The sequence below is a fragment of the Rissa tridactyla genome, chromosome 5 (assembly GCF_028500815.1).
Source record: "Rissa tridactyla isolate bRisTri1 chromosome 5, bRisTri1.patW.cur.20221130, whole genome shotgun sequence".
NCBI classification, from domain to species: domain Eukaryota; kingdom Metazoa; phylum Chordata; class Aves; order Charadriiformes; family Laridae; genus Rissa; species Rissa tridactyla.
Window position 1 is genome coordinate 39,066,532 of NC_071470.1, and position 27,914 is coordinate 39,094,445.

At 36.5% G+C, this 27,914-nt stretch overlaps 1 protein-coding gene across 1 annotated transcript in view; it reads right to left on the reverse strand.

The window, feature by feature from the left end:
* Window positions 1-27,914, reverse strand: part of DNAAF9 (dynein axonemal assembly factor 9) — a 78,278-nt gene that overhangs the window by 28,434 nt on the left and 21,930 nt on the right. Inside the window, exons 6-22 of the mRNA XM_054202775.1 lie at window positions 27,125-27,231; window positions 24,633-24,710; window positions 22,326-22,424; window positions 21,633-21,688; window positions 20,374-20,509; window positions 18,652-18,733; window positions 17,574-17,610; window positions 14,940-15,027; window positions 14,457-14,533; window positions 14,137-14,181; window positions 13,629-13,674; window positions 13,170-13,281; window positions 12,207-12,277; window positions 11,400-11,450; window positions 10,480-10,567; window positions 6,670-6,773; window positions 3,199-3,345 (exon numbers count right to left, since the gene is read on the reverse strand). Of these exons, the coding sequence (XP_054058750.1) occupies window positions 3,199-3,345; window positions 6,670-6,773; window positions 10,480-10,567; window positions 11,400-11,450; window positions 12,207-12,277; window positions 13,170-13,281; window positions 13,629-13,674; window positions 14,137-14,181; window positions 14,457-14,533; window positions 14,940-15,027; window positions 17,574-17,610; window positions 18,652-18,733; window positions 20,374-20,509; window positions 21,633-21,688; window positions 22,326-22,424; window positions 24,633-24,710; window positions 27,125-27,231 (1,424 nt within the window). The remainder of the gene's footprint in view (window positions 1-3,198; window positions 3,346-6,669; window positions 6,774-10,479; window positions 10,568-11,399; window positions 11,451-12,206; window positions 12,278-13,169; window positions 13,282-13,628; window positions 13,675-14,136; window positions 14,182-14,456; window positions 14,534-14,939; window positions 15,028-17,573; window positions 17,611-18,651; window positions 18,734-20,373; window positions 20,510-21,632; window positions 21,689-22,325; window positions 22,425-24,632; window positions 24,711-27,124; window positions 27,232-27,914) is intronic.

The window sequence follows — 27,914 nt, forward strand, 5'->3', positions numbered from 1 at the left end:
TATAGTACAATTGCTGTACAGCAGGAACTGAATTAATATGTCTCCTTTAAGTAATATTATAATTTTCATGAGGTAAGACTGCAGTAATCATTTCTAGATAATTAAGAAAAACTCTGTTCTTCTGCAAAAGAAAAGGGAGCCTTTCGTTTCTCTAGGGAACAGTGTTTTGGCTTACATCCTATTGCCCTAGCCAAGTCACATTAATATGAATGGCACTCTAAACCTAGAAATCAGATTCAGATGAATCACACAGTCATTTAAATGTGCGGTATTTCCCTTCTTTTAGTAAGTAAAGGCAACAGCCATTGTCATTTTTCACAATAATTTGCTGCAAGAAAAAACAACTGGGGGAGGAAAAGACTGCTTTCCATTAACAAGTAAATAGGCATCCTAAACACAAGGGTACTGAGATAAAAAACATCAAAATAAAATAAACTTTTGATATTAACAAAGACAATATTGCTCATGTAGAAGGACACATGCAATCAAACAAATAACCCCTTCAAAACACATATAAGAGACTAAGGAAAACGCCTACAAGGGATGCAAAGGAGGACTGGTCAACAGAAAATTGTATTCTGTACAAGTCAAAAGGCTAGGGATAAAGTGAAAACACAGGTCAGACTGAGACAGAACTCAGTGGAAATAAATCAGTCCTTTTTGTATAACTTAACAAGCATTTTAAAAAAAGAGATGCTATGGCATTAGAGAAAGTGAAGAAAACCAGAGAAATCAATACATCCCAAAGCCTAAGCAAACTTTCCTCCCCTACCAATTAGGGTGAGGACATGAAAGGTACAGTCCTGTCTTCGCAGGATCTGCAAACCAGACTCCAATTCTGTATGCTCAGAATCTTGCAACAGTCTCTGGTAACTGCCATTCCCTATTTCAAGGAGGCTTGGAATAATTAAAGCATAAGTCCAGTAAGTGAGGTATCGTGCCATGTGACTGTAGAAGAGTAAAACTAGTACCTACATTTTAGTGAATCTTTGTAACTACAGGTCTGTAGAACGACTACTATGTCTATTTGACTTCAATGGCATGCAGACTTTTATAAAAGATTTTGGAGGAAATCAATAAATTCCTGAAGGTAAATACTAACAAAATACAATATTATGTTTCCATGGCTTACACAATCAGGTACACTTTATCTCATGAATGAAAACTATTCACAAGATCACATCTTCAAGACAAAATACATGTTTCATCAACTTGAACTTGAGCAAAGCTTGCTATTGTGCCGGATGAGAAACTGTTAAAACTGCAGGAACTGAAACTCAGTATAGAACCGTTCGGCAAAAAGCGAACTCAAAGGCGGACCAGAATAAATAGCACAGGAAAAAAAAAGCAGCAGAAGGCTAGGGATATTCACCAGCAGAGTTGCTTAGGGAATGCCCCATTATACCCTTTGCAATGAATTTGGCATAGACTGAAGTGAATTGCCAGCATTTTGGGGAACTAAGTTGGGAGACAGTCTACACAGCATTGAGATGCTTCACAGAAAGATAGATCTAACTGTAAGAATGGAAGAAACAGAAAGAAAAGTTAGGATGAAGGTAAGTATGAAAGCAAGAATGAGCACACAAACATTTTTAGAATCAGCTGGAGTATCAGTGCGTAGCAAAAGAGAAAGAGCCTGGAGGAGTTTCTCAAAAAATGAGCATGATCTATGAATTCAAGGCAGCAGTGAAAAGTAAAGGCAAACCAAGGGTACCTATTATTGCCTCTGTATAATAAACAAATACCCATATCTCATATACTACGCACAGTTTGGATACCTACAGCCAAAAAACAGATCAAAAGAAAAGTATTACAACAAACAGAGGGAAAGAGAACTTTTTATAAGCATAGATTAAAAAGGATCTGGTTTTATTTTACTAGGCCAAATAAGCCAGAAAGACTAGGTCTAAAATTTCTGAATACCTCAAGGATGTCTGCTGGTAGACAAAATTAAAAAAAAAAAACAAAACAAAACACAACAGATATAGAAGTAGATCTAATGAAATTGGCTGAAAATTCACAAACAAACAAAATATTCCCAACCACTCACATAGTGGAACAGTGGGAGGAATCCAAACACTTAAGATAAAAGGAGGAGAAATTTTATGGTAACATTAATACTATCAGTGGGGCTGTACTCACTGAGCTAGGTGGTCTTTTCCAGTCCAGTGTTATGATCGCATACTAAAACCCTTGTGAAGTCCTAAAATCTCCAGGCTCATTTCCTCAAAAGTGCTATTGTTATAAAGTTTTGTTTATTAAAAGCCTCTGCATTACAATGCATGAAGTCAATCTACTTAGAGAATAATACAATGCCATATGGGATACTTAAAGAATTTAACAGAACTTCCCTAAGGATCACGATCCAAATGTGTCTAACCACAAAAAAACACAATAGAAGCTCTGCCACTACATACAATTGCTGTAGCCAATTATACACCAGTGCTACATTTAAAATGCAACTACTAGAAAACAAGCTTTTAGAGCACTCGCTAGTTTCAGAAGACACAATGAAAGCACATGGCAAGCATTAAAATTAACGAGCAACACAATCACTAGAAATGTATACATAAGTTAAAGTTTCTCACACACGCAAGTTTCTAAGATCAGGAGCAATAACGGTCCTAGGAAGGACTGGGAAGGTCTACGTGGCAGGGCAGTCCACTCCATGACAATCTTGAGTCTTCAAGTCAGATGCCATAGGTCACACAGAGAATCAGAGCTTCTGGTTGTAAGAGAGCCTCTGGAGGTCTCCAGACCCACCTCTTTCTCCAACCATGACTATTGCTGGCAGTACAGATCAGCTCTGCTGTGACTTTGTCCAGCCAAGTTATCAAAATCTTCAAAGGTGGAGATTCACTGTCTGGGTGACCTGTTCCAGTCACTGCACTAACCTCCTACCAACATTCGGTCTGAATCTTCAAAGCTGCAATCTATGGTTACTGCCCCATGTTATGTTATCTGCCACTATTGAAAAAGTTATCTGTAACAGTCCTTCCTACTGCAACACCCTGATTTTATATAAAAGATAAGCAGCCTCAAAATCACATCAGCCATCTCTCTCTCCCCTTCTTCTTTCCAAATTTAATTAGTTAAGATAGACATCAACAAATTAACCCTCGCCTCTCATCTGAAACACAAATAATTGTGTGGTTGCCCCCTCCCCCCAAACCAATCTTTTTTTTTTTTTAACTTTACCTGTGAATAAAAAGCTCTATAAATCTTTGTTTTGGGGAAAAGTGCAATCATCAAGAGGTTGTCTCGGGTATGGAATTCAATTGGTAGGTGAGCAAGCAAGGAACTTTTGATGTCTATAAAGAGAGCAGCAACAATACTGTTTGAATCCTAGAAAACAAAGAAACAGGACAAATTGAATGAACAGTTATTAAAAATGAAAAAAAGGCTTAATATATTAAATAGCAGCAATTAGAAGAGAACTACTACAGTCATAGCTAGGCATGCATAAAGATCCGAAGGTTCATTAGCTTGCATAGCCCAGGTATGGAGCAGAAGAATCAAGCACAGCCACTTACGGAACTCCTCAGTTTCTACTTTGCAGCCATTAGAGATATTGTAAACTTTAAAGAAAGCTGAGATTGTTCTAAGCACCTAAGCTTTGTCTTGTCTTGAAAAGCTTGCATTTTAATATCTATTCTTTTCCCTCCACCAAAAACTAGACCTTTAGCCCTTTCCTCTGCTAATGCTTCACAACAAAGCCACCTTCATCTATACACACACATCTCCTCTGACACAGACACCCTGGAGGAATGAATTAAATGTCAGCTAAAAAGATCAGAAGGATGGCATGGTTCTATTGCAAACTATTTTTTTAATATCGTGCTTTTGAGTTTCTGACCTGAATGGAATCACACTGCAAGAAGATACAACTATCAGGCCTGCGGTTTAAAGTGTAGGTCGCTAGCATGTTGGAAGTGTCCCGTTTCTCTCAGATACTTTGATAAGCAAAAGTTCTATGAAATCTTTTGCTTCTTTCACCTGAATTAAATCTTCACCAACATGAAGCTGAAGCCCTCAAGATGGGTTTCCCTCAGAAGCACTGAACTCAGGTTGTCCAATTTTACTTCTAATGAAACAACATTGACCCTTGGTTTTCTGTATTTCACCACAGGCATTTAAGGACAACTTTGCAGGATGCTGAAGTGTTTTATGCTCAAGCTTTAACTTGTAACCCTTTTCACACCAAAATATTAGAAAAAGAGTAAAATTCAGCAGCATGAAACATCCCTGGAAAATGGGGATTCCATTACTTAGACTTCAAATGAGAAATTGAGTACCATCCATCTCCCTTTTAACAGGAGAAGTGAGGAAAGAACTCTACTTACTAATTTTCAAGAAGAAAAAACTCAAGCCGGGCAACACTTACATAAGAATCGGCATCAATTCAGAGACATTTGCAAATAGAATCTCTACTCTTTGCTGACTGAGGGATTAATTATAAAACTAATCCTCTCCAAGTCACTGAGGTTACTGAAGAACATACAAAAATGTTCTCTCAAGACAGAACAATTTCTCTGAAGAGAAAATGGCTTTTGGAACATGGTCCACAGTTCCTGGGTTCTAAAGGATAACTTAGAGATTTCATGAGAAATGACTAAAAGGCCAGCTCATACATGCTGCCATCTGCATGTGAAGTGTCCAACACAATATGCTCCTTCTCCTGGAAAATATTTAGGCTTCCACAAATTGAAAAAAGCTGAAGAGAAGCAGTCATAATCCCTATGGACATCAGGTTAAAGTTTTACAAGATCTTAATATTGTTGTGAAATCTAAGTATTACTTACTAATATTTGTTCACTTAATTAATGGCCAAAATGAATACTGGATTCAGGTACTTAAAAGCTGAAATACTTGATCTTAAATAAGATCTTAAAACCAAGCACATAGCATCTTAAGTAAAGATGCCTTGATACAATTTATTGAGACACTGACCAGATACAGAATAAAACAGGCTACGCTGGGTGGCAGCGTAGCCTGTTGAGCTTTCTTTTACTTCCAGGACGACTGGTACTAAGCTAGAATAGTGCTGCCTTACAAGATGGGAGATTTATGTTTGACACTGCAAAGACTGGGATGATTTTTGCTTTAGACCTTCACGGTACCATTTTGTGAGGAATCTACCATGTCATCCATGCACTCGATGTCTATGAGCCTCAAGGACTTCAGAATAGAGAAGTCTGCAACACACGTTGGAGAGGGAAGTGCAGACAAGTTAAGAAGAGAAGCACCTAGCAGGCAAGGTGATAGAGCTGCTAAGAAACTGTACTTTGCATCACTTAAAGTCTTGGTATCTTTTATTTTAATCCTAGCATTAAGTTATCCTTCCTTTTCCATCAATATTGTTGCAATAACTTTAGGAAAAAGCATACTAACAATTACCGTTCTTCTCCTGTCAGTTCTTCACATTTTAAGCTCTCCACCCTTGTATTATGCCAAGTCAGTGGAACAATAAAATGCTCTCTGACAAGGTTTAGCTTTACACAAAAATCTGGCATCAGTTCAGGAATGATAGCCAGGTCCCATAAATAGCTAGTTTTATGAAAGTGAGTGTCTTGAATCAAACAATAGAAGGAAGGTCAGTGTTAAAATAGTTTCTTAAACTACCAAGGAGCAATCAACATGATACACAAGAAAAGGCAGCTAAGGTAAGATTCTCTTCACTGTTGTGTTTTCATCTCAATTGAATCACACACTTTTATTGTATTTTACTGGCTTCCTCCATTATATGATGAAATCATAGCAACACAATGCTTTCTGGAGGTCACTAAACAAGTGTGTAATACTGTACCTGAAGAAAATAGAAACTAAAGGAAACAGAGATTATTTTTTTTCCAGTGCTTAGGAAACAATAACCAAAATAACCTCTTTTCCATTCTGAAAAAGTGATAGTTAACCCAGCCTGGAAGAGGAAAAAAACCCAAACAGCTGAGTTGCCATCATTAAGCTAAGTCTCAATTCCCACTAAGCCAGACAACCAAACTATTAGTGTGGCAAATTGGCCAAGTGAAGTGATAGAAGTTGATCACAGGAACGGCAAAAGTCTACACCTAACGTTGTATCTTTCACTGTAATTACTCAGAATATGTGTAATTACATGCCTTTCCTTCTCACTTTTCAGCTTGGAAAACATGAACCAGTCATTCCCTTCACCCTGTCAGTTACACAACACTCTAAGACAGTAGACAGACGCTGCTCGTGACCTCTCCAGAGATAACTAGTACGCTGCCATGAGCGTTTGACTGAAGGTTAAATAGAGTTTGAATAGAAGGCAGCATTTCATCCTCCAATACACCACGTGACTTCACTATGCCTTGGACTTTTCTCTATCCATCACTTAAGACTGCTAGATGTTTTATAAATGCTACGTTCTGCAATTCTTCTTTTAATGAAAAGCAGTTTTTCACACCATTAAGACCATATTGATAACTCAGTCTAATACAAAATTCTCTCCTCCTTACAGTTTAGCTAACCAATTAGAAATTGGTTAAGCTAACCAATACCAGAAGTGTAGAGATTTGCATAAGTTATTACAGTTTTACGCACACACTTGTAAAACTGCAACTGAAATCGAAACTTTCTACTAGTACCCTACAAAGTACTGTTAAAAATGAATAAAAAGTTTATGACAGTAGGAACAAACACAATACTCACCCCATCATAGAGAGAAATAGAACTCATATGGTTCTTTGAAATGGAAATGCTGCCACGATGGGGATCAGAGAAGAGAACACCATCTGAAAAGAAGTACAATTTGCCTAGAATTTGAAAGAGAAAAAAATTGTATTAGGCTTATATCAGTATTTCAGCACCCTGTGAAGAATACCTCTTCTTTCTGAGAAAGAAATCTATGTTCTTGCAGAATTTTGTTATATTTAACATGTAGAACATTTGAGTAAAAATTTGGCATAGTATCTAGACAGCATTCAGAGCACAACCATTCAGTCTTTACCGGATCTCACCATCAAGGACAGGAATCATAACTATGATTGCATTTGACTTAATCTTATTCCCTGGAGTCCATTTATCATAAATATTCTGCAGCTTTGTTTGTTTTGGGGGTTTTTGGGGGGTTTTTTTTGGGTTGCTTTTTGTTTTTGTTTTTTTTTTGTTGTTTTTTTTTTTTTTTTTAACAGGCTGAAAAAAAATGTTCATCACATTGAATTGCAAACTTCCAGAAGTGTAAAACTGACAAAACAAGAACTTAAGAAAAACTTACATACAAAACAACTGAAAATGTAAACATTGTGACAAGTTGGTCAGATTTTCAGCAAAATATCAATATACTAACACATAACACACAGACAGTTAAAAAAAAAAGAGAAGGAAAAAAAACCCCACACATGACAACTTTCCTTTCACTTCCTGACTAAGTTGAAAACAGAAAAGCCCTTTACTTGCAGACTTGCATTTTCTTTTGCGTATAGAGACAACTGTTACCGAGCAAGCAACTTCCCTGGAAGCTAACAATCCAGTGCCAATCAAGAGTGACATGGCATTCATTCTATCTCCATTTTTCTTGTCAACTTACAGATACTTTGGTTCTTAACAAACCTGCATGACCAGGGAGAGCAGCTGGAAAATGAGAAACAGCAAGGCTAGATGGTAAAATGGATAAAAACAAAATTCCACCAAAGCACTAGAAACTGACATCAGCAAAAAGCTAATTTCCAACAGTCATAAGAAAGCCATGAACAAATGACTAAGCAGGGGCTGCCAGCTGGACCTCTGCTACCAGTGCTGGACCATGCATTAAAAGCTGGCTCACATCCCATACGGAGAAGCATGTGAGTCAGCAAAAGGGAAAGGTTAAATATTTTCTTTAAATAAAACAAAAAAGACAAAAAGAAAAAAGTGGCATTACTCAGAGTTACATTTTTAAAAAAGCAAAGCCAAGCAGCAAAAGTAACTAAAACATACAGCTGAACATGACTGCACATCTAGCTCAAACAATGATTGGAAAAAATAATAAAGAAACAAAGATGTTTTCCTCTTGAAATGGCCACTTAGAATAAGATCTTCAAAATTGTTCGGTATTAAGACTTCATTCTAATAAAAAAGAGCTTGATAAGAAATCAAATCACCATACCTAGACATACGATTTCAACAGTTACCTAAAAATATATAGGCTCTGCTAACTGCAAACCTGTTTTAGACTGAAACTTCTAGTTAACATAAAAATTGCACTGGAGAGACAGCTACTATTAAATTGAGAAATTTAATTACAACCACAACGTCATGATCCAAATGCAGATCAAGTAGAATGGAGACAAAGATACACATAATTACATAGAGGTGGAGGTTTAATGGTTTACATATACAGTATGTTCACTGCTGATGCTTCTAGTGCTCACAAAAGCCAAGACACAGCACAGGTATGAGCCTTCTACTGAGTGGTCGAGGAAGAAAAATGCAAAATACAAAAATACTTGAAGTACATTTCTGTCAAATCTCACAGAGTATCAACTCCACAGAGAATGTGTCAGTGGGAAAAGAAAGGAAATCAGAAATGTTAATTCTTTTGTAACAGAAAAGCAACCCAAAAGGAGTATTAATTTATTCAAAATAAACTGGCTTCCTTTAACATGGAAGTCAGTGAATTATATCAAGAACAACTTGATCTGCTAGTTGTATATTTTCCACAAGTGATTAAGCACAAAAGAGAGAGTTTAATTAGCAAGACTGACTGACTCAGTTAAATTCATCCTACAAAAATCTGTAACACAGCAGATGTATTAGCATAAAAAGGAAAAGGTTTAACAGCCCAAACTTTTTTGACTGACGTATTTTAGTCCTGAACGTGTACCTTGTTACAGTAAGACAAAAGTGACAGAGAGAAGATGAGTGCCTGACAGCACCTTTTGCACCTAATCTTACCAGACCACATAGCTGCAACCTCAGTAGAGCCCAAATTAGAGCACAGTGAAGTGTCTTGCAGCATATGCAAAAAGCAACGAGATCAAGTTCATTTTCACTTGACACCTGAGAAAATATCTCGCTTGTTGAAGTGTTACATAATAGTCCTTATACCACCTACTTATAACTCTCCATCCCAAGAGTTATCAAAACATTTAACTTCACAAATCTCACCAAAAAAGGGAAAAAGTAAATTGCTCCACTGGGGGACACACAGCCAGTTTTCACAAAGCCAAAAAAAAAAAATTCACCGTTCTCTAGTTATTTACTGAGTGAACACATGCCCACAGCACTGTATTGCAAAATAGCTAAATGCTATTCTCCATTAACCTTCTTTAAAATCTGCTCAATTAGAGCAAAAGTAAATTCTGCTATGTGAAGGTTGCTGTTTAGTTGTCTTATACATCATTATTTATCCTCGATGCTACACTGTATAACTACAAAAACAATAAAGCTAAAGATTTTCCTCTAAAGATCGTCTGCTAATACTAAGCACTTAGGTGTCAGGTATTAGTTATCTTCTGTTGTACATCAGTACTGTGACAACAGTACCTTCTCTGTACAATGCAATACAAAAATGTTACGCCTTAAGAAGTATCTGTTGGTTCAAGGCAAAGCAAGACACATTAATGTAAGGCCGTGGACCGAGGGCTACCCCTTCCAACAGTCCTCCCAAATTGTCTTTTGCTGTATTACTGGGATATTCATGTTACTTAAACTCTTGAAGGAAAATGCACCAAAGGAGGAGGAATGATCTAAGACTGTTGCTAGTAATCTTGTGTCAGGAAGCAGTAACTTGACTGAATCTGAACAGGACCAAGATCAAGCATCTTTCTGTAATACAGTGAGCATCCGTGCTAACAAGCACTGAGGTTCTTGAGCAAAAATGACAATGGAAAAAAACTGGAACAGCATGTCAGCTCCAGGAGGTGTCTTCGGTAGGAGCAAAGAACACAAGACTGTAAATAAAATTAGAAGCAAAAGCATTCCAGTCCCCTCCTACTTCACAGGCAATGTATCACATTGTCCAAAAGTTACATATCTGCTTTCACTTCTTGAGCTGGGAGCCCATGGCATCCTGTCACTACTGTAACGCCCCATCTTTCCAACCTGATGTTCATATAGATACAGAAAAGGCAAAGAAAATATGGCCCATGATATATTAAGGATAGAAGCAGCGAGTTTGTGCATTTGTTTGAATGTTAACTATGGAAAAAAACCATCTCCCATGTCTGCAAAACCTCACTGTCAATCATGTAAGAGTCCCGTGTGCCTCAAAAGCTTGCCTTTAGCCCTGACTAGAATCCTTCTTCTAGCACTAGGAGTTTCAAGCAGAGGTTGGGGACAAAAAATAAGACACGGAGTTTAACTAAAGAGAGACTTGAAAAGGCACATGGAAATAAAGCTTAAGATAACAGTATAGGTAGGCTCACCAGACGTGCGAATCCCAGAAACTGTGCACCTTTCTTATGGTTAAAAAGAAAAGAAAAAAAAAAAACAAAACAACACAAGAAAAAGCAGAACAACTTAAAAAAACCCACATCTCACCTTCTGCAGGCATGGTGCGTGGATTGCTGGAACAAATATACGCTCCATCGCCTCCAGTGAGTAAAGTGCCCAGAAAAGATTTGTCTTCCTAAACAGGAAAAGCAAATAGTAGTATCACAGACTGGATCAAGGACTGTAATCCAGGCAAGAATATTTTCTCATGCTTTTGCTTCAAGAGAAAAGGTTTTCTTAAACAGCATCTGTCAGATCTTTTTAAGAGTTTTAAAGTGTGTTGATACAGAAAAACTAGTGAAAGACAGCATGCCAAGAGTGTAATTTTTAAAAGCATTTCCCCCATTTTGGTTTTGCCAGCAGCTATTAAATTACACATTATTGTCACAACCACAAGGCATAGCTTTTTGTATTTAGATCGTCAATCTACTGAACTAAAAGTATATTACAAGAAAATAAATCTATTTATAATGAAGATTTCTGGTAACCACAAATTAAACCACAAATGCAAAACTCATGCGGTTTAAGATGTTCCCAGATCCCAAATTCTTGTCTTTTTCATAGTGCTTGAAATGTTTTCCTTTAAACATTTAGCATGCTAATTAAGTTAAAAGAAAGTTGCGTGTAGAGTGGCATTGAGTTCTGGGTTTTTTTTGAAACACATGAGCTCCATGGGTAATACCCAGTGAGACTTCCATGAAATCGTAGCGTTATTAGAACTCCTTTTCCTCTTGGGTGTTGTCATTCTTTGAAATAAAGAAAACCTCAAACTTTTACACACAATGTATTTTTTTGTCAGTTTGAAAGAGACAGTATAGAACAGGCAAGTCTTTCGTAGAAGAGGAGTAACAAACATAATGAAAGCCAGTTTTGCTAGCAGCATTCTTTGAATGAATGAATGAAGATTCTTTGAATACTGGTTCTTGGAAGCGTAACTTCTATAGTTGAACAACATTGTTTAATTTTACCTTCAATATATGCTGTGCCTTTTCAGACAGTTTCACATCACTGTCTTCAACCTGTAGCCAGAAACAGTTTCAATTTGTATTGTTGGTAGATAAAGCAAGTCTAACATTAAATAAAAAGCATTAAAGAAGATTCAAGGCAAACAAGAACCTTAGGTACCACAGACAGATAAAGTCCCGAGACCAGAGTGCTTCAAAGACAGCTTTGTGCTCTTCAATACTGTGTTACCATGGGACTGAAATAGTTCCTTGGAAGACATTCAAGGGGATGCTCCCCATTAAAATGTTTTATAGGCTAAAACAACCTCGTATAGACACAAAGTAGTGTATCCCATTCGGTCTCATTTTTTATTACTGTTAAACTGTTTAAGAATGGATTGCCAAAGGGCATAATGTTGTCCAACTTCATAACATTCATTGGAATTATACCTCTAACACAGCGTAGTACATTAGAGGTCTAGAAGCAGACCTTTCTTTCTGTTGAGGCAGACATTTAAGTGATCTAAAGCACCCCACAACAAACAATTTTCAGAAGTCACACTGTTTACTTGAAAAACACCGACATTTACACAGCTAAAAATTGAAGCGGTGAAAATTAAATAATTTAAAACTTGTGCTATGAATGGAGCCACCAGCCTGTTTCCACTTCATGTCCAAATTCAATAATCAGAATAGTATTAATATATTAACATTCTGATTCAGAGTCCAAGTTCCATACTTTTTCCTCATTCAGCCATACTTTTGTAACAAGTTTTCATTTATGAATCTGTATGTATAGGAAAAAACTCAAATAAGTTTGTGTGTACTAACCAGCCAAGAAGCGTATCTTGGGATAGCTGCAGTCAGTATTATGTGGCTGGTTTCTGAATAAATGCTGCCATCTGCAGGGAAGTAAATGGAAAGCAAAGTAGTATAATACCATTCATATACTTCAGACTGTTCAGTAAGTTACTTTTACGACTTGTTATTTCTTTAGGAAATGTGAAAATCTCCTAATTATTTTAAGGACTTATTAGTGTTTAAGTGAAGCTTTCACAGCAGACTAGCTCCCAGTCTTCTTGTGCTGTAACATACATAGAACTGCTATAAAATACCAAAAAACCCGTTTTTATTCTGGCCTTTATATACGGCTTCTTCCTTTGCTCTCCTCCCCACCAAAAGTGTTTCAAATACCATGCTTAAAACAAAAACCAACCAAACAAAAAAAACCACAGCCTGTCTGCATATGAGAGTTCATAAATATTGTTCAGACAACCTCAATACTATCTAACTTTGTCACATGTAAACAATCTAGAAAATATGCACTTTAAAGTTATGGAAATTACTCAGTATCCTGTATTTTAAATGTAAGACTGTTCCAAAACCAAGCTTACTAAAAATCATACCCTTTTTCAGTTTTGTTTCATCTCTTCCAAACAAAGAGCAACTGAAATTAAAACATTATATAAAGTGAGTGTTACAAAAGTGATGGAAGAGACCTGTTTGAGTTTCCTTATACAACAGAAAACATCCACGAAGGGTACTATTACACTTGAATTTTTTACACCTCAGCCCTCTGTATCACAAGGCAGCCATAAAACCCGAAGTCCTTTCAGTGAGATTAGAGAAACCTGATACTTAAGATATTCAAGCAAGCTAAAACATTTAGGTCTTTTAATTATCCAAAGGCTTAAAACCATAACGGTAATAGTAATGACATCCATCGGAAGCCCTTTTGCATCACATCAAAGCTAACAGAATGACAGCAATGGTGTTAGAATTTAAAATAGTTACCTTTTTCTTTTACTTGTATCTGTGAGGTTAGAAAGGACTCTGAAAAGACAACAGATCCCAAGCATCCTCTTCCTGTGAGCAAGTCTGGAATGTCAAATACCATCATAGATGCCTACAGCAATCCAAAAATTGGACAGAAAGGAAGAGAAAGCAGAACCTGAAACATTTCAATTGAAACTGCAAAATCCGTGTTTTAAACCTCCCAAAACACCGCTTCTATATTGTGATGGAAAGTCTGAGATCATAACTCTATGTTAATGTTTTATTCCAAATTCCACTGTTAGATTTCAGATGCTGAAATCGGGGTAAGATTGAGTTGTAACATGAAGTCAATCTCATCTGTCCCCTGTATTTGTATTCGCATTGCTAAAAATTTCAACATGCCCCATAAAAAAAAAAGCCACCCGAGCTCTATTTTCTAATAAAATGTATAATCAGAATACTGAACAGCTTGCTTACCGTTTTAATCAAACTCAGGCTATCCTCATTATCTAATGGAGTAATTCTAGAACAATAATGATAATTAAATATTTAAAGGTTAGATCATTTCGAGTGACTTCATAGCAGCCAAAAAAACCTATTTAATTTTAAAATAAACTCTTATTTGTGTAGGCCATTTCAGTCAATTAGACAGCATGGTGATTAAAAAAGCACAAGCTTGTGATATCAACTAAGTTAAAAGCACAGTTTTAAAAGGGAACTCTTAATGGGCTCATGCTGCTTCTACTCATTAACAGTTAATAAGATTGGTCTGCCCAGTTGCTTTAGAATTTTTAAAATGTTTTTAAGATTCCACAGAATTACAGATATGAAATAAAATTGTCGCATACACAAAAGCATTTAGTACATCTTGTATGAAATAATCAAATGTGATGTTTTCTCAGAAGTTCCAAGACAAGAAATATAAACTTATTACTGTATTAAAAACACTAATTAGTAACAAGAAGTGTAAAACAGTGATACAAACCTTCCATGATTATTCACAGCCTGAATTTGAAAAGTGATTTTGGAGCTGCAGAACAGAAATAGTAGTGGTGAAAAAAGTATTTTATACAAAAATAAGCAATAATAGACTTAAAGCAAAACAACAGCTGAAGTGATTAAAAAAATGTGGAAAAATAAAAGTCGAATAATTATAATGATTTTTAAAGTCTGCATGCATTATGAAGTTTTGGATTTGTCAGTCATGCAAGTTCAGTTGAAAACTAACATTAGACATATGTTGTCCCAAAAGAAGCTAATACATTGACGCAATACATCAATCCATAAGTATTTGAAAATACATACCGCAGTGCAGCTTTAAGTTGTGTTAAATGAAGGGTATCCAACACAGACATGAGCATCTGCTCTGCTACATCCTTTGCCTGAAAAAAGGAAATTGAGAATAAAATATCTCTTCCCACCCTTCCAAATCCCAGCAACTACAGGAGCACCCGTAAGATAAACAAAAGACCATACACTAAACAATAACACACTGATGCACCAGGCTAAAAATTTGTTCTTTCACAGATCTCATTTTCCTTACTATAAGGTTAGGAAAATTCATGAAAGATGGAAAAACAACTGTAGATGGATAAGATTAAGTATACTCTGAAATTTATTTTTTTTTTTAAACAGCATTCAGAGAGACTGGTTGGAGGCCACAGTATTAATTTCATTAACGTTATGCAGTTGACTGAAACATTTATTTATTTTTGGTTTGCATGTAATCTTATATTGCAAGCAATCCAAATCAACAATTACAGTGTACAGAATTGGTGCTTCATTTACCTTGGATTCAGTGGAAGTTTTAGCATAGCACTCAATGCCAGCAAGCACAGCCTCTACAACAGCAGTATATATTTGCGACAACAGCATACTGAAGAGAAATACAAACACAACATTTACTAGACAGATAGAGTTTTCTTCCTCCTCTGTTTATAGGAGCAGTTTTTCCTCTCATAACAGAACTCCCTTGTATGGAAGGGGTCCTCGTTCAAATAAGAAATAGTTTAGCAAAAATAAATTAGAGCAAGTAAATTGCTCAAATAACAGAATATCTTGGGGCGAAAACCCTCTTCACACAAACGTATCCTATCCCTGCTCTTCAGTCAAGGAAAAAAAAAAGGTTTTATTGTTGATTTCACTGCAGTTGTGTTGAGGATCACGTCCTAACTATTCCAACAAGAACAGAATGGTAGCCCCATGTTCCGCAAAAGCAAAACTGGAAGACAGAGTGAACTGACTTCAGAGACTGATCTGTTCTGGAGCATGTCAAGCAAAAAAAGATACCAAAACAAACCAGTCACCACAACCTTTTGAGCACATCTATATCACAGCTTAGTCCGACTTCCTTATTAAAAGGGAACTGAAAAAAAGGTATACAAATAAACACAGGTTAGGTGAAGCCAGAAGCCACTTACAGCTACTGACATATTTATAGCCCCAGGACTATTGAAAACACCCACCTGTGCCCAACTAAGAAACATCAGCCTCTGTCTTCCAGCTAAATTGGAACAATAAGATAAGCAGATCAACAAAACAGGCCTACTTCCCCAAACGTTGCAAACGTTGAGGGAGGGAAGAGGGGGGAGGAAAGAGAAGGATACAGCATTTAAGCCATATGCAAAGCATTTCTGAAGGATGTAAAAAAAGCATCTGAATCTCCCAAACGTGGCCCAACATGGAAGAACCTCAAAATGCACCAAGGCTTGTATTTGAGCTTCATCCCCAATAGCCGTAAGAGATTTTAAAACTGAACCTTCTTACTGCTTTTTGAGGTTTCTTCTAATGCAATTTCATGTACTTCATGTATTAACACATGGATTTAAGTTGTTTTCAGTACACACTTATTAATGCATGTAATTCTTCTTAACTCTGTAACCATTCCTATTTTCACTCAAATTCACATACATATTTGCAAGAAAACATGTCACAGTGGGCTGAGCTTTACATTAATATCCTATAGTTACCTTATTCTTCTTCCCATTTTAAAATTTTTACGTGAACAACGCAAACCAGAAAATGGTATTTTCTTAAGAAAAAAAAAAATACAACATTTACCCCCGGGGATACTTCAAGTTACACAGTTACTTTATGCACCCCAGCCAATGTGCACTCTAGGCTGCAGTTCAGCTTCCTAAATAGAGCTAAATTTGGAGTGAATAGTGCTTATTTTTCCGCTTTTTGTTTCATTGGAAAACCCTGACAACTATAAGAACCAGTTACAGGACTCAACTGCAAACTAATCCTAAAATCGTGAGGTCACGTTTGCCAGAAAAGCTAATTTTGCTGTTGTTGTTGAAACTGATTATTTGATCCAATACAGGGACCCTTCCAAGAAAAGCATATTTTCATGAAAAATACTGCCTTAATCAATAGACCCCTGCTTTGCTTAGAACCCCTCTAGCCAGCTGTTAGAACTTTATTTAGTTCACAGTGTTTTAGAAGTAGGACAACAAATATTCTCTGTGTTTAAGCAGAACACATATGTAAGCAAGACTATCTGTCAAAGTTACCTTTACTATAAAAAAAAAAAATTAAAATTCTGCTGCTCAGTCTAGTAACTTCACTTTTATGCCTGAGAACCATATGACAATTATCAAAAGTCAACAGTACTTAGCAGGAAAGGTCACCACTACCAGCTTCCTCTGACACATCTTTAATATCTCACTAAGGTGTCATGCAGGCTTCCAAACTGCTCCCCTGCAGAAGCAAGAACAGGCTCCTAAAATTATTCTAACTAGCAAGGAGGACAAAAATCACTAAGGAACGGTCTAGTTTATCAAGATTGAGAGCACTACCAAAGCAGATTATCTGCCATGTTCTTAAAGCTTGACAGGCACCTACAACGTACAGAGAAGTGGACATCAACATGGATAACAAAGTGTTATTTTTGAAAGTCAAAATGCGCAGAAGCTTTTGTAGCTTACCAAAAAAAAACAAACCCACAAACAAACCACAATTCAGAAGTTAACTTTCATCTACCCTTTCACATAGTGAAATTTCTTTGTTGGCATTTTCACTAACCATTATAAATCTTACACATTGTTTAGCTTAATGAATACTATTAATTCTATCTATGGAACGTGCTCCCACTCAGTTATAGATACTTTCCCCCTTAGTGCATATGAAGTACGTTTTGAAGTGATTCAAATAAGCGTTAAGATTAAAAAAAGTTTTCTTAAAATTTAAGCAAAATTTACTAATATTTCCTTTCATACTTTGCCATACAGCAGAAGGGATGTCACACTAGCAATTCCTAGTTTACTCATTAATATCCTTTGAAACCCTCTCACGCTATTCTAAATAAAAATGTAGCTCTGCAAATGCCAATAGCCACCACTGACTAAAAGTGGTTTTGACCTACTACCACAAGGTAGAAAGAGTGAAGAGTTAAGGAATAATAAAAAGTTGGCAGCTTACACTTGTTCAGCTTGCTTGTGCATCTCATTGTCATTTCCTGTATTAAAAACAAAATGTTTGTTTTAAGCACTTTCGGAAGCATTTACAGAGAACTTCTTGGGCATAACATTTCTGCTGCATATCTTACACAAGATTCATCCAGCATTTTATTTAACTGTGGTTTGATTGTAGATTTAAAAAAAGAGCAAAGCACGGTTTAACTTGTATCAGTACAGCCAGTACACACTACAGCCAAGAATAAGACCTGCATCCCCTAAAAACAGCTGCATTGGGTCAGAACAAAGCTCTATCTCACGCTGTATTCCGTCTCCCAAAGTGTTCATTCCTGGATGACCACGAAAAAGCACAACTAGAACAAACATATGCTACAATTCCTTCCATTTTGCAAGCCTCCAACCTCAGATTCTCTTCAGATACTTTCTGAGCTGGATACGGTATCAAGATACATGGTAACCCTAAGGAGATCGACTTTATCCATGGACTCATGAAGCCATTTAAGACGGGCAAGAAAATTGTTTTTAAAAATTTCACATGGCTTGTTTTAATTCTTAAAGACAACTATTATAACATTCTACTTGACCCAAACCAGATGATAAAGAATAAAAGTCAAGGAATTTTCTCTATCCTTTTAAAATCCTCAGTTATTTTGTTAAAAAAAAAAAAAAAGGCAAACTTATTTGAAAACTACCACTTGAAATTACTAGATTTTTGGGGACTGTTTTTCTATCAATGTGTATGGAACACCAACTTAAATGTTTATCTAGTAATTCTAAGAGGCCTGCATGCTGAGGTACTGCCTACCTTTACACTGCATTCTGATGCAAACAAAAATATGCTTCTTGACCTTTGAATCATTATTTGAGAATATCTGACAGATTTTTGCACGAGTGTAGGATGTGCAATGGAACAATGTTCTGTTATGACTTCATGCACCAGCTACAGAATTACACAGTATCTACCACTGCATGAACTAACGCTCGTAAAAGGAATCAAAACCATCCTTTAACCACTACAAATTTTAAACAATCAAAGAGAATAACTACCTTTAATTACTGCTTGGTGTTTTTAATATACTTACCCAGGAAAGGAATGTGAGTGGTTCCAAAAAAATAGGTCCTTGAACAAGCCAGTGGTCCCTTTGGAGATACGCACTGCACTACCTAGTTATCAGTATTAATAAGATACAAAGAGACGTTAGTATAAAAAAATTAGTGCAAAAGTTAACAATAAGCTAAGTTCCCCTTAAGTCTTCTAACCACTGACATACTACAGGAAGTGCACAACACAGACTTAACTGGATTTTAAGAAAGCAACTTACGTTTTCAAAGGTATATTTCGCTTTTGACTTGACCTGAATGGTTGAAAGGCTTTGGAAAGGAGATGAGCTCTGACTTCCATAAGCATTAAGCATGTGTTTTCAATTTCCTATGTGAACTGCTTTTTTCATGAAGAGGAAAGTGTGTCGGGGTCCCATAACTATGCTTGCACTTGGTCTTATTTACTATTTTCATGACACCCTATTTAAACAGTACCACCTGTACCTGTAAATAAACCACCTTTTTAAGAACAAAATCAGAATCTGAGGACAACAGATGGAGCAAGTACTGCATCAGGAAAAAAAAAAAAGTATCTGCGTTATGAAAGATATCCAATGGTCTAAACAGGAATGGTAAGAAGGGGAGGAAGAAACAAAATTGGAAGTGTATTTACAGAAATAGATTAGATAGAGCAGCAAATGGAGGATGAGATTTCACCAGAATGCTAATATGATCCTTTCTCAGGCTTCTGATCAACTCAACATGTCCAGAATACCCACATACATCCACTCCTAAGGCAGCTATGCACGAAATGTTGTCATGACAAGATCATAAAAATCATTCCCTCAATCATACGCTCACTCCACGATGACCTGTACTCAACCACATCCATCTCCTCAACAGCACAGACTTTGGACTCGCACAACTGACGGACACTTCCAGAGCCCATGGAAATCGGCCAGCAGGGAGAACTACACAATGCAATCTGCACACTACCTCTCCTCCTTCGCTGCGAGTTACCTTCTTGATGCACCCAGCCCAGCCAGCCAGAGGATCTGAATTCCCTGGGGTCGCTTCCCCAGTTACGTCCCCTGCACGGTGGTGCAACAAGCCATCGACCTCATCATATGTTTTAAAACTAAGCTTTTACTTGAAAATGGAAACAAGTTAATCTTACAACTTGATCTTAACATTCTTTGAACACCAGAAAGATTTTCAGTTTCATGAACTGTTCAGTTGCTGAAGCATACACTGAAATCTGGATACACATAAGTATTTTTTGTCTATTCACAAAGTCATTAGCAAAAAAAGTATCCTTCCATATCTTTTCAAGAAATGGCTAAACAATTCTGATTGAAATAAAATCTATATGTCAGAGTTAAGTACATCGTATGCTACCATCAGGAAGATTTTCACGTTATGGCTAGGACAAGCATCCTCACAAACAACATTTCCCTCTCCCCCACCCCACACACTTGCAGCACCACAAGCGTTAAAAAAGTTGTGTTTTTAAAGGGGAAAAATAATTTAACTCATTCAGCAATCCCTGATTAAACGTCTAGTATATTTTCACTTGGAAAGGGAGAGAAAAAGGAAATTTGTTCCTTAAACTGACTGATTGTTAAGGTAACATAAGTTTTTATATGTTAAGAATTTGGTATTTAACTCATGGAAGGTAAGCATTTTAAGGGTACAAAAAATATATAATGAAAAAGAAAATATACACTGTTTCACAACATCAGATAACTATTTAAAACCCTTACCATATGTTTGGCAGTGCTTCCACCAAGACCAGTGTTTCGAACAAGATGTCCTTCTGATGGAAAATTAAAGTTACCCGAGTTCAAGTTTTCCTTAGTTGAGTGGCTACCAAACAGAACGAAGGGCTGCCGGCTTGGGCTGAGGAGAAAAGAAGGTATTGCCACCAAGATAATTGAAGAAAACTTATAAACAACAAATGAAATCAAAACTTTCAACTGTGATGGCCCAACTACTGAACTTCGCACTAAAGGAGTAGGACAAAAAAAGTTTTTACTAAAGCTGCAGAAAGCCTTCCATTGAAAAGACCAAGTTCCAAAGAAAAAAGAAACTACTTGAATTAACAAGACTAATTTCTTTCATATACAAGAACATATCTCAAGGCTGTTTCCGAAATGCTATCAGAAAGGGGGTTTTCTTCCTATTTTAAATTTAATTGGCTTGAAAAGCTGACTAGTTTAAAATTTACCAAACCCTGAAATGACTGTATCGGAATTAAACAAAACTATTTTGGTTCTGGCTCTGCGCCCAAGACTCAACTGAAGAGGTCAAGGTTTTTCTTTTCTTTATTTAAATGCAAACAACATAGGATACTGGAAACAATAAAGGACATTGAACTCTACTGTTTAATTCCAAATAAAGAAGAATCTGCAGAGATATGCTAGTAACTAAACAACCTTTATTTAGCACAAAACAGCAAAACACTTGGTTTTGCAGCATATGACAAACAACCTTCCCCTCTCAGTTAAAATTCCATGCTGAAATAAAATAAAGCTGACCTGTATTGTCCAGCTTATATTGGCTAAGACCTGGGGTTTTAACTGCCCTGCTTTAAACTTTCATCTTGTGCATGTTGTGACTCACAAAAGTATACTGACTTCTTCAACCTTCATATTTTAATTGGTTTTGAGTATCATATAAAAAGGACCAAAATTTTCAAACAGCTGTCCTGTGTAATGAGTTCATGAGGTTGATTAGGTATCTAAACATGAAGAAATTGATCATATTAGAACGCACAAGGTAGATGGTTTCAAACGTAATGACATTGTATGTGTCATAACTACAGCATTAAATCCCAAGAAAATTTGGTTTATCTCACCCAGAAAACCCTTTGCATGTTTTTCTTTTTAAATACGCAAAGGTGAGATGTGATATACTGAGATGGTCCCAAAAGGAATTATAAGCATTATGGCATGAGAGATATGGAAATAACATATCAAGGTACTAGTGACACCACCATTTCTCACAGAATAATGAGTAATACCTGTTATCTGTTATATGGCTTGAGATCATTCCATGACTGAAATAACTCCTGAAAGGCTGTGAAGAAGAAAAAACCCAATCTGATCAACATGTAAATTAACAGAAAATGTAATACATCCTCACTAACATTAAAAGCAAGTCTGAATTATCTTTCTCAGAGAAAACTCCTGAATCCTCAAAAACTACTTCCAACCTCCATAAATAAACCCAAACACCATTAAGTCTCATATATGCTTAAAATGCAACAGCCACTACTGAAAATCACTGTGCTGTTTTTACCCGTGCTGCATGTTACCATCAGCTATGTCTGAGATTTGACATGTGCAACCTCAACTTGTCAGGAAGCACATGTACTGGAGCTCCCACCAAAATGAAAGTCAAGCTACCTACAAAGAGGGATCTGTTGCGCAGGCATACATCAAATAAGTTCAATTACCAGTGAACAAACACTCAACTGAATTATACAGGCAGTCCTAAACCATCATACCATGGATAGGTAAGGTGGGTGGTGAACTTGAAAAAAAACCAAAACCAATAGTTACTCCTCAAACATGAAAGGTGAGATGGGGTAGGGAGGGAAAAAAAAAAAAAAAGAGAAAAACAAAAACCAAACAAACCAAAATCCAGTCCTGAATACTTGTTACTTCTGCATGGATGACACTAGCATTTCAAAGGATTACTGAAGCAGGCTTACCTCCCCCGCCTGAGATTCTGATAGTTCCAGAATGAAGGGAATTTCAGTATCAAAATTAGCAAAAAAGTTGGTCCACTGGTGTTCAAAAATCATTAAATCCTAGAAGAAAAATATTCAACATTACTTAATATGGCTAATATTATATCAGAGAAAGGAAGTCACAGATTGTACTGAATGAACCCAAATTACTTTAGAACAACACAGATTATATTTCATTATGCAGTGTAGAATACCGCCTGCCCAATGAAACAGTAAATACAAGAAAATAAACATCTTTTAAAAGATAAAGACTTTCTGCAGGATTTTAGGGGCTTTTTTGGGTGTGTGGTTTTTCATTTGTTTGGGGTTTCAGGTTTTTTGGAGAGAGAGGAGGCGGGAGATGAAAAAGGACCAGAGTCCTGCACTCTCTGCTTTTAACCCAAGGAAGTACACCGTTTTGAGATCACTCATAACTCAGACCTCATACTTCCCGTAAGACTTCCAAAATGAACACTTGGACAGATTTAATTTTCAAATTTTAAATCTGTATATGGTTCTGCAGTAATTTGTATCTGACATTAAGTATGCTTGTGGACAGAAAACGAGGAACAGGGTGGGGAATTTGGGAAACTCATGATAGGCAAGTGGCAGACAGTCATTTCCTTACCTGCATTTGTTAAAAACATTGGTAAGTGGAAAAGGAAATATCAGTAACACCTCACTAAGCAGAATTAAAAAGGAAGATGTCTACAGGTAAGTGTTGCATTCAAATTAATTTAAAAAAAATCAGAAAAATCAATAGAAAGAAAAGTGTATATCATGCTGATAAAAGCAGGAATCTTACAGAACTAGGAAATTTTAAAGTGCTCTCAATATTACTTTCAGTTGCTTCTCACATACTAACTTGGAAGATGAGAGACATCCTGATTTTAGAAAGTGTAGTTTTTCATACATATATATATACAGGCAAAACCAGAACTACGATTTTAGCACTGGCATAAGTATTATACAGTATTTTACTTCAGCCACTTCATTAACACAGCAATGAATGAAATTTAGAGAGTGAATGTTGATGAAATCTTACAAGCCTTCCAAAATATTAATAAAGCCTATATTAGAGGTTTAAAACGAACGTTTACATTTAGAGGGAGAAACTGTCATTGGAGAAAACTCCGGTCTCAAATCTTTTCTTAGAAGCTAAGAATTAAAAAGTGCTTTTGTAATTTTTTTGGGAACACATCAATACTGTACAGAACATTCTTTTAAATCCCAAGTAGAGTTTAAATCAGAACTTTTTGAAAATAAAGCTATGTTAACAGTAACAAAAATAAGATAAACACATACCACCTTCAAATGCTAAGATCGCCTAACTTCATCCTTACTGAGAAAATTATTCATTTTTAAAAATCACCAATTTCTATGAAACCCCATTCGTTAATTTTTTTTTCCAGAAAATCTGAAGTCAATTTAAATATCCTTCAGGTTTAAAACTTCAAAATAAGATAAATAAGTCTGCTTCAGGGTAGATTTAGCACATACAAAAAAATCCCAGACGTTTACTCACTTCCACAGAAAGGGGGAAGTGAAGTATCAGAGAGGAACTATTTAGACTGGCAGCCTTATAAACCATATGACATTTTAATTTTCATTAGTTGATTAAACGACCAAATTGGTGTGAACTACCAAAATTTTATTAATAAAGGATACTGACTGCTGTATATTAAAAGCCTACTTTGCTGCCAAGCTAGAAACTGATATAAAATTAACAACAAAATATTATATACTAATACTCATACAGTGCTTTCTTCTCTAGTACTGAGATCAGACCATTGCATTAAAATGAGGCAACACTTTACACCGTATGTTTGTATTTCACAAGGCATCGGGGCAGCCACTGTGTGTCACTGTTACCCACTCAAAGTAGTTACAAATCAACCCTGAAAATGTTTTTTCCTGGAAGAATGCCTGTAAATTAAAGTGGATTCCCCCCCCCCCAGCCCTTGCTGCAAAAGGACAATTAACACACACAAGCATACCAACTGTCTGTATTTTGTACATAGTCCTGTGACCTGAAGAATAGTTATACCATTTAGAAAAATGTTTAGGAGAATTTCAGGCAAATTAAGAAATTCAAGGAATCCAACACAAGCTATTTTAGTGTTTTGCAGACTCTGTGGTAGATCTGAGGAAAAGAAAGAGACTCTGTGAACAACAGTATGCAGAGCCCATAGGTTAAGTCCCTAAGCACTATTAAAAACAAACCAAATCACAACAATTTTGCTCTATGGCTACACTAGTAGTTGATTCAGAATATTTCACCTGCATTACCTCAAAGAGCAAGTCCTCCAAGGAAACAGGATCCATTTTGCTGTATGTCTTCCACAAATCAACACTGACATCCATTAACTGAAAAATATTTTAAACACACTTTTGTGAAAAACACCATGAAGAATGCCACAGATTCAGGTTTAAGCCACACTGAAACAGACTTACAGCATACTGCCCAGACTAACAGTTATCCTTAACTGAGTTCAGAAATATTTTTACACTACTGATTACAAAAGAATTGACCAGACGCAAGTGTTCTGGAGTTCTGATGATTCAGAGACTCATCTCCTCAAGTCAGGGTTTAAAGTAGGTGCAAAGTTTTGCTTGCATCTTTCAAACAAATCCTTTCACAAACTTTCAAAATTGAGTTAATAGCAAAGAACAATATCAGCTGGTGCAACCAAAAGGGAAAGATCAGTTTCCTGAGACAAGACAGACAAGAAGCAGATTCCAAGGTTACTCATCCTACGCACGAACAAATTCTTGCTGTAAGCTTAATGTAAATTTAGGCAAAGCTAGGTTAACTTAGCAATATCTTCTTCCAAGTAGTAAGATGATGCATATGAGAACACTACTAAAAAACACATTCTTAAGGGACACTTGTATTTGAATAATTATTGCATCTACAGGGTTCCCCACTACCCACTTAAATAAAAATGCAACCCTGAATAGAATTTTCTTAAACCACTGCTTTACTGCAGTTACTCATATTATTAGATATGGCAATAATGATTTCCTAGACAACACTTCCATTCACCTATCGGCACAATAAATTCTCTGGATGACAGCATCTTGAGCAACTGTGACTTCTGTAGAAAGAGTAATAGAGCAACTGCCCAACACAGAAAAAAATATTAGAAAGTTAACATCATTAGATCATCTTCAAATCTAACATCACCGAATGCACAGCAGAGGGAAAGTCAATTTGAGAAGTTAAAAATGCACTGAGAACACCCTCTTTTAATAACATCAGAAGTATTCATTTATAATCATTTACAGTGATCCCAAATGTACTTCCTCCCATAGACTGGTTTTCCCTCCCCACCAGTGACATATAGCAGCTGCCTAACAGATAACTATGCATAAACAGTTATGTATAGAGTTAAGAATGCCACTTCCCACTTGAAATCCCCTTATGACTTTAAGGAAGAAGAAAGCAAGAACTCAAGCTGGAACTGGCTGAACTGCCAGAGCTAACACGTGTACTCTTAAAATCAGACACTGAGAATTTACATTGCTCCTTTTTAAGTCTGCAAGACTGCAGTAAAGACAGTATCAACTCCCATGAGGAAACAGGAGAAGCTCTGTCTTTACAAAGTCATCACCACACTACATCCACATATTTTCTCAAAGCCCCTACGGATTCATTACATGAACTGGCAAGGGTAAAGACCCAAACAACTCCTCGATTCACAGTCCAATTTTCCTTGACATCGGGAAGGACTATTGATTCATAGGCAGACCTCCACAAGGATGTGAACCTATTTACACTTTGTATTTAACGATTTTGACAGGTTCACACAACAAGATGATTACAGTACCACTGATGAAGAAAAAAAACATGAATAAATGTATCAGTGGAACGAGTACAGTACCCAGAGAAAGGCACACTTGAACTCACATAATAGATTTTTGAGCAAGCATGTACAGTACTATATGTTACAAGATTTTAACAACGGTACTATTCATTCCTTGGGTTTTTTCCAGTTGTCAGAAGTCAGACAAAGAACATTCTGGCTGTAAAAATGGAGGAGCGACAAGAAAAATAGGACATCTGTATTTCTGTGGCAGAGGTCCAAGAAAATTAAATAAGAGAAGCTTCAAACAAGTACATAAATACAAAGCCTCTGAAGATGCTGTTAGAGTATATTTAATAAATAGGCAAATCAAATTACACAAGTTGCTCAGAGTGGAAGAGCAAATCATTACTACAACTAGGAGCATCATCCAAAATCTTTCTGCCCTATTCAGCAGGCTATGATGATGCAATACATAATGCTGATGAGAAAAGTAGATGCATCTCTCTGTCAAAACCAGTGACACAAGAAATACAGTCACTTCTGATTTTCTCAGTTCATTTCAAGACATTTGTCACTAACCAGCTTCTCTTGCACTGCTCTTGAAAATCTATACCCATGTAGCAGAGTTAAAAAAAGCGTCTTCTGTTACAGGAGGCTCTAGAAGATACAGAAAAAAGTTCGAAATCACATCAGGGAGGCTGGGGGGCAATAAAACAATCATGGTTTATCCAGGACAGAGTGCTGTGTAGCTCATAACAGTCTCTCAGCAAGACTGTGGCGTCTCCATCCTTGCACATTCAAAACTCAGCTTTGTAAGATTCTGAAAAAATTCTTCATCCAACTTAGAAGCTCACTCAAGCGGTGAGTCAGGACCAGATGATCTCAAAAGGTACTTTCCAACTGAAATAATTCCGTGATTCAATTTCTGCTTCAGAATGGAAATGGAAGAAGTTTAAAAATTAAACTACTTACTTCATATTTCATTGTAAAGAAGCCATCGCCCCCAATTCCTTCCAGTGCAAAAGCCTGCACTATTGGCCACTTTTCAACAATGAACATATCAAATATCTGTAGATGACCTGCAAAAGAAGTTTCACAGAAACACTCTCTCACAAATACTGGCAGTTTAACTTTCTGTGAGATCTTAGAGTTGTTCTCAGATTCTAATAAAAGAGCTCAATTGTCCTGTCTCTGTACAACTTAAATTCTGCAATTGAAAACTGTTTTTTGTGAAGACAGTAGCTTTTAGAAACTCCTTTCGCAGCACCCCAAATTTTGTCTGTTTTTTCTAGCTATCAGTCTAGCAAAGGGCATTATGTCTCCTTGCAAATTTCATTCCAAGACCATTAGCAAAACTGTGCCCATTAAAATTCAAGATAATAAACAGGGAACGTTACTTCCTCCCATTCCTTCAAATATTTGGGCTTAAGTAAAATACTGTCAATGTCATCCCTATGTTAAATCAGAATTTTAAGTCAGGGGAGAGGAAAACTATTCTGCTACTAATCGGTGAAGCTGTAAACCATCTGAAGCGAACTGTGATTATCATCCTTAAACTACACACCTTCTTTAGATACCTCCTAACAAAGAACCACCATCCTTCCCCCTTGCCCTGACCCATTAATCATTTTTCAGGCAGTCAGAGCACATCATCCTTTCTCCTTTCCTCAATAGAAGCAATGAAGAATTATGAATTTAAAAAAAAAAAAAAACAAACCACCACAAACAAAAAAAACCACTCCACTGAATTAGCTTGGTTTGA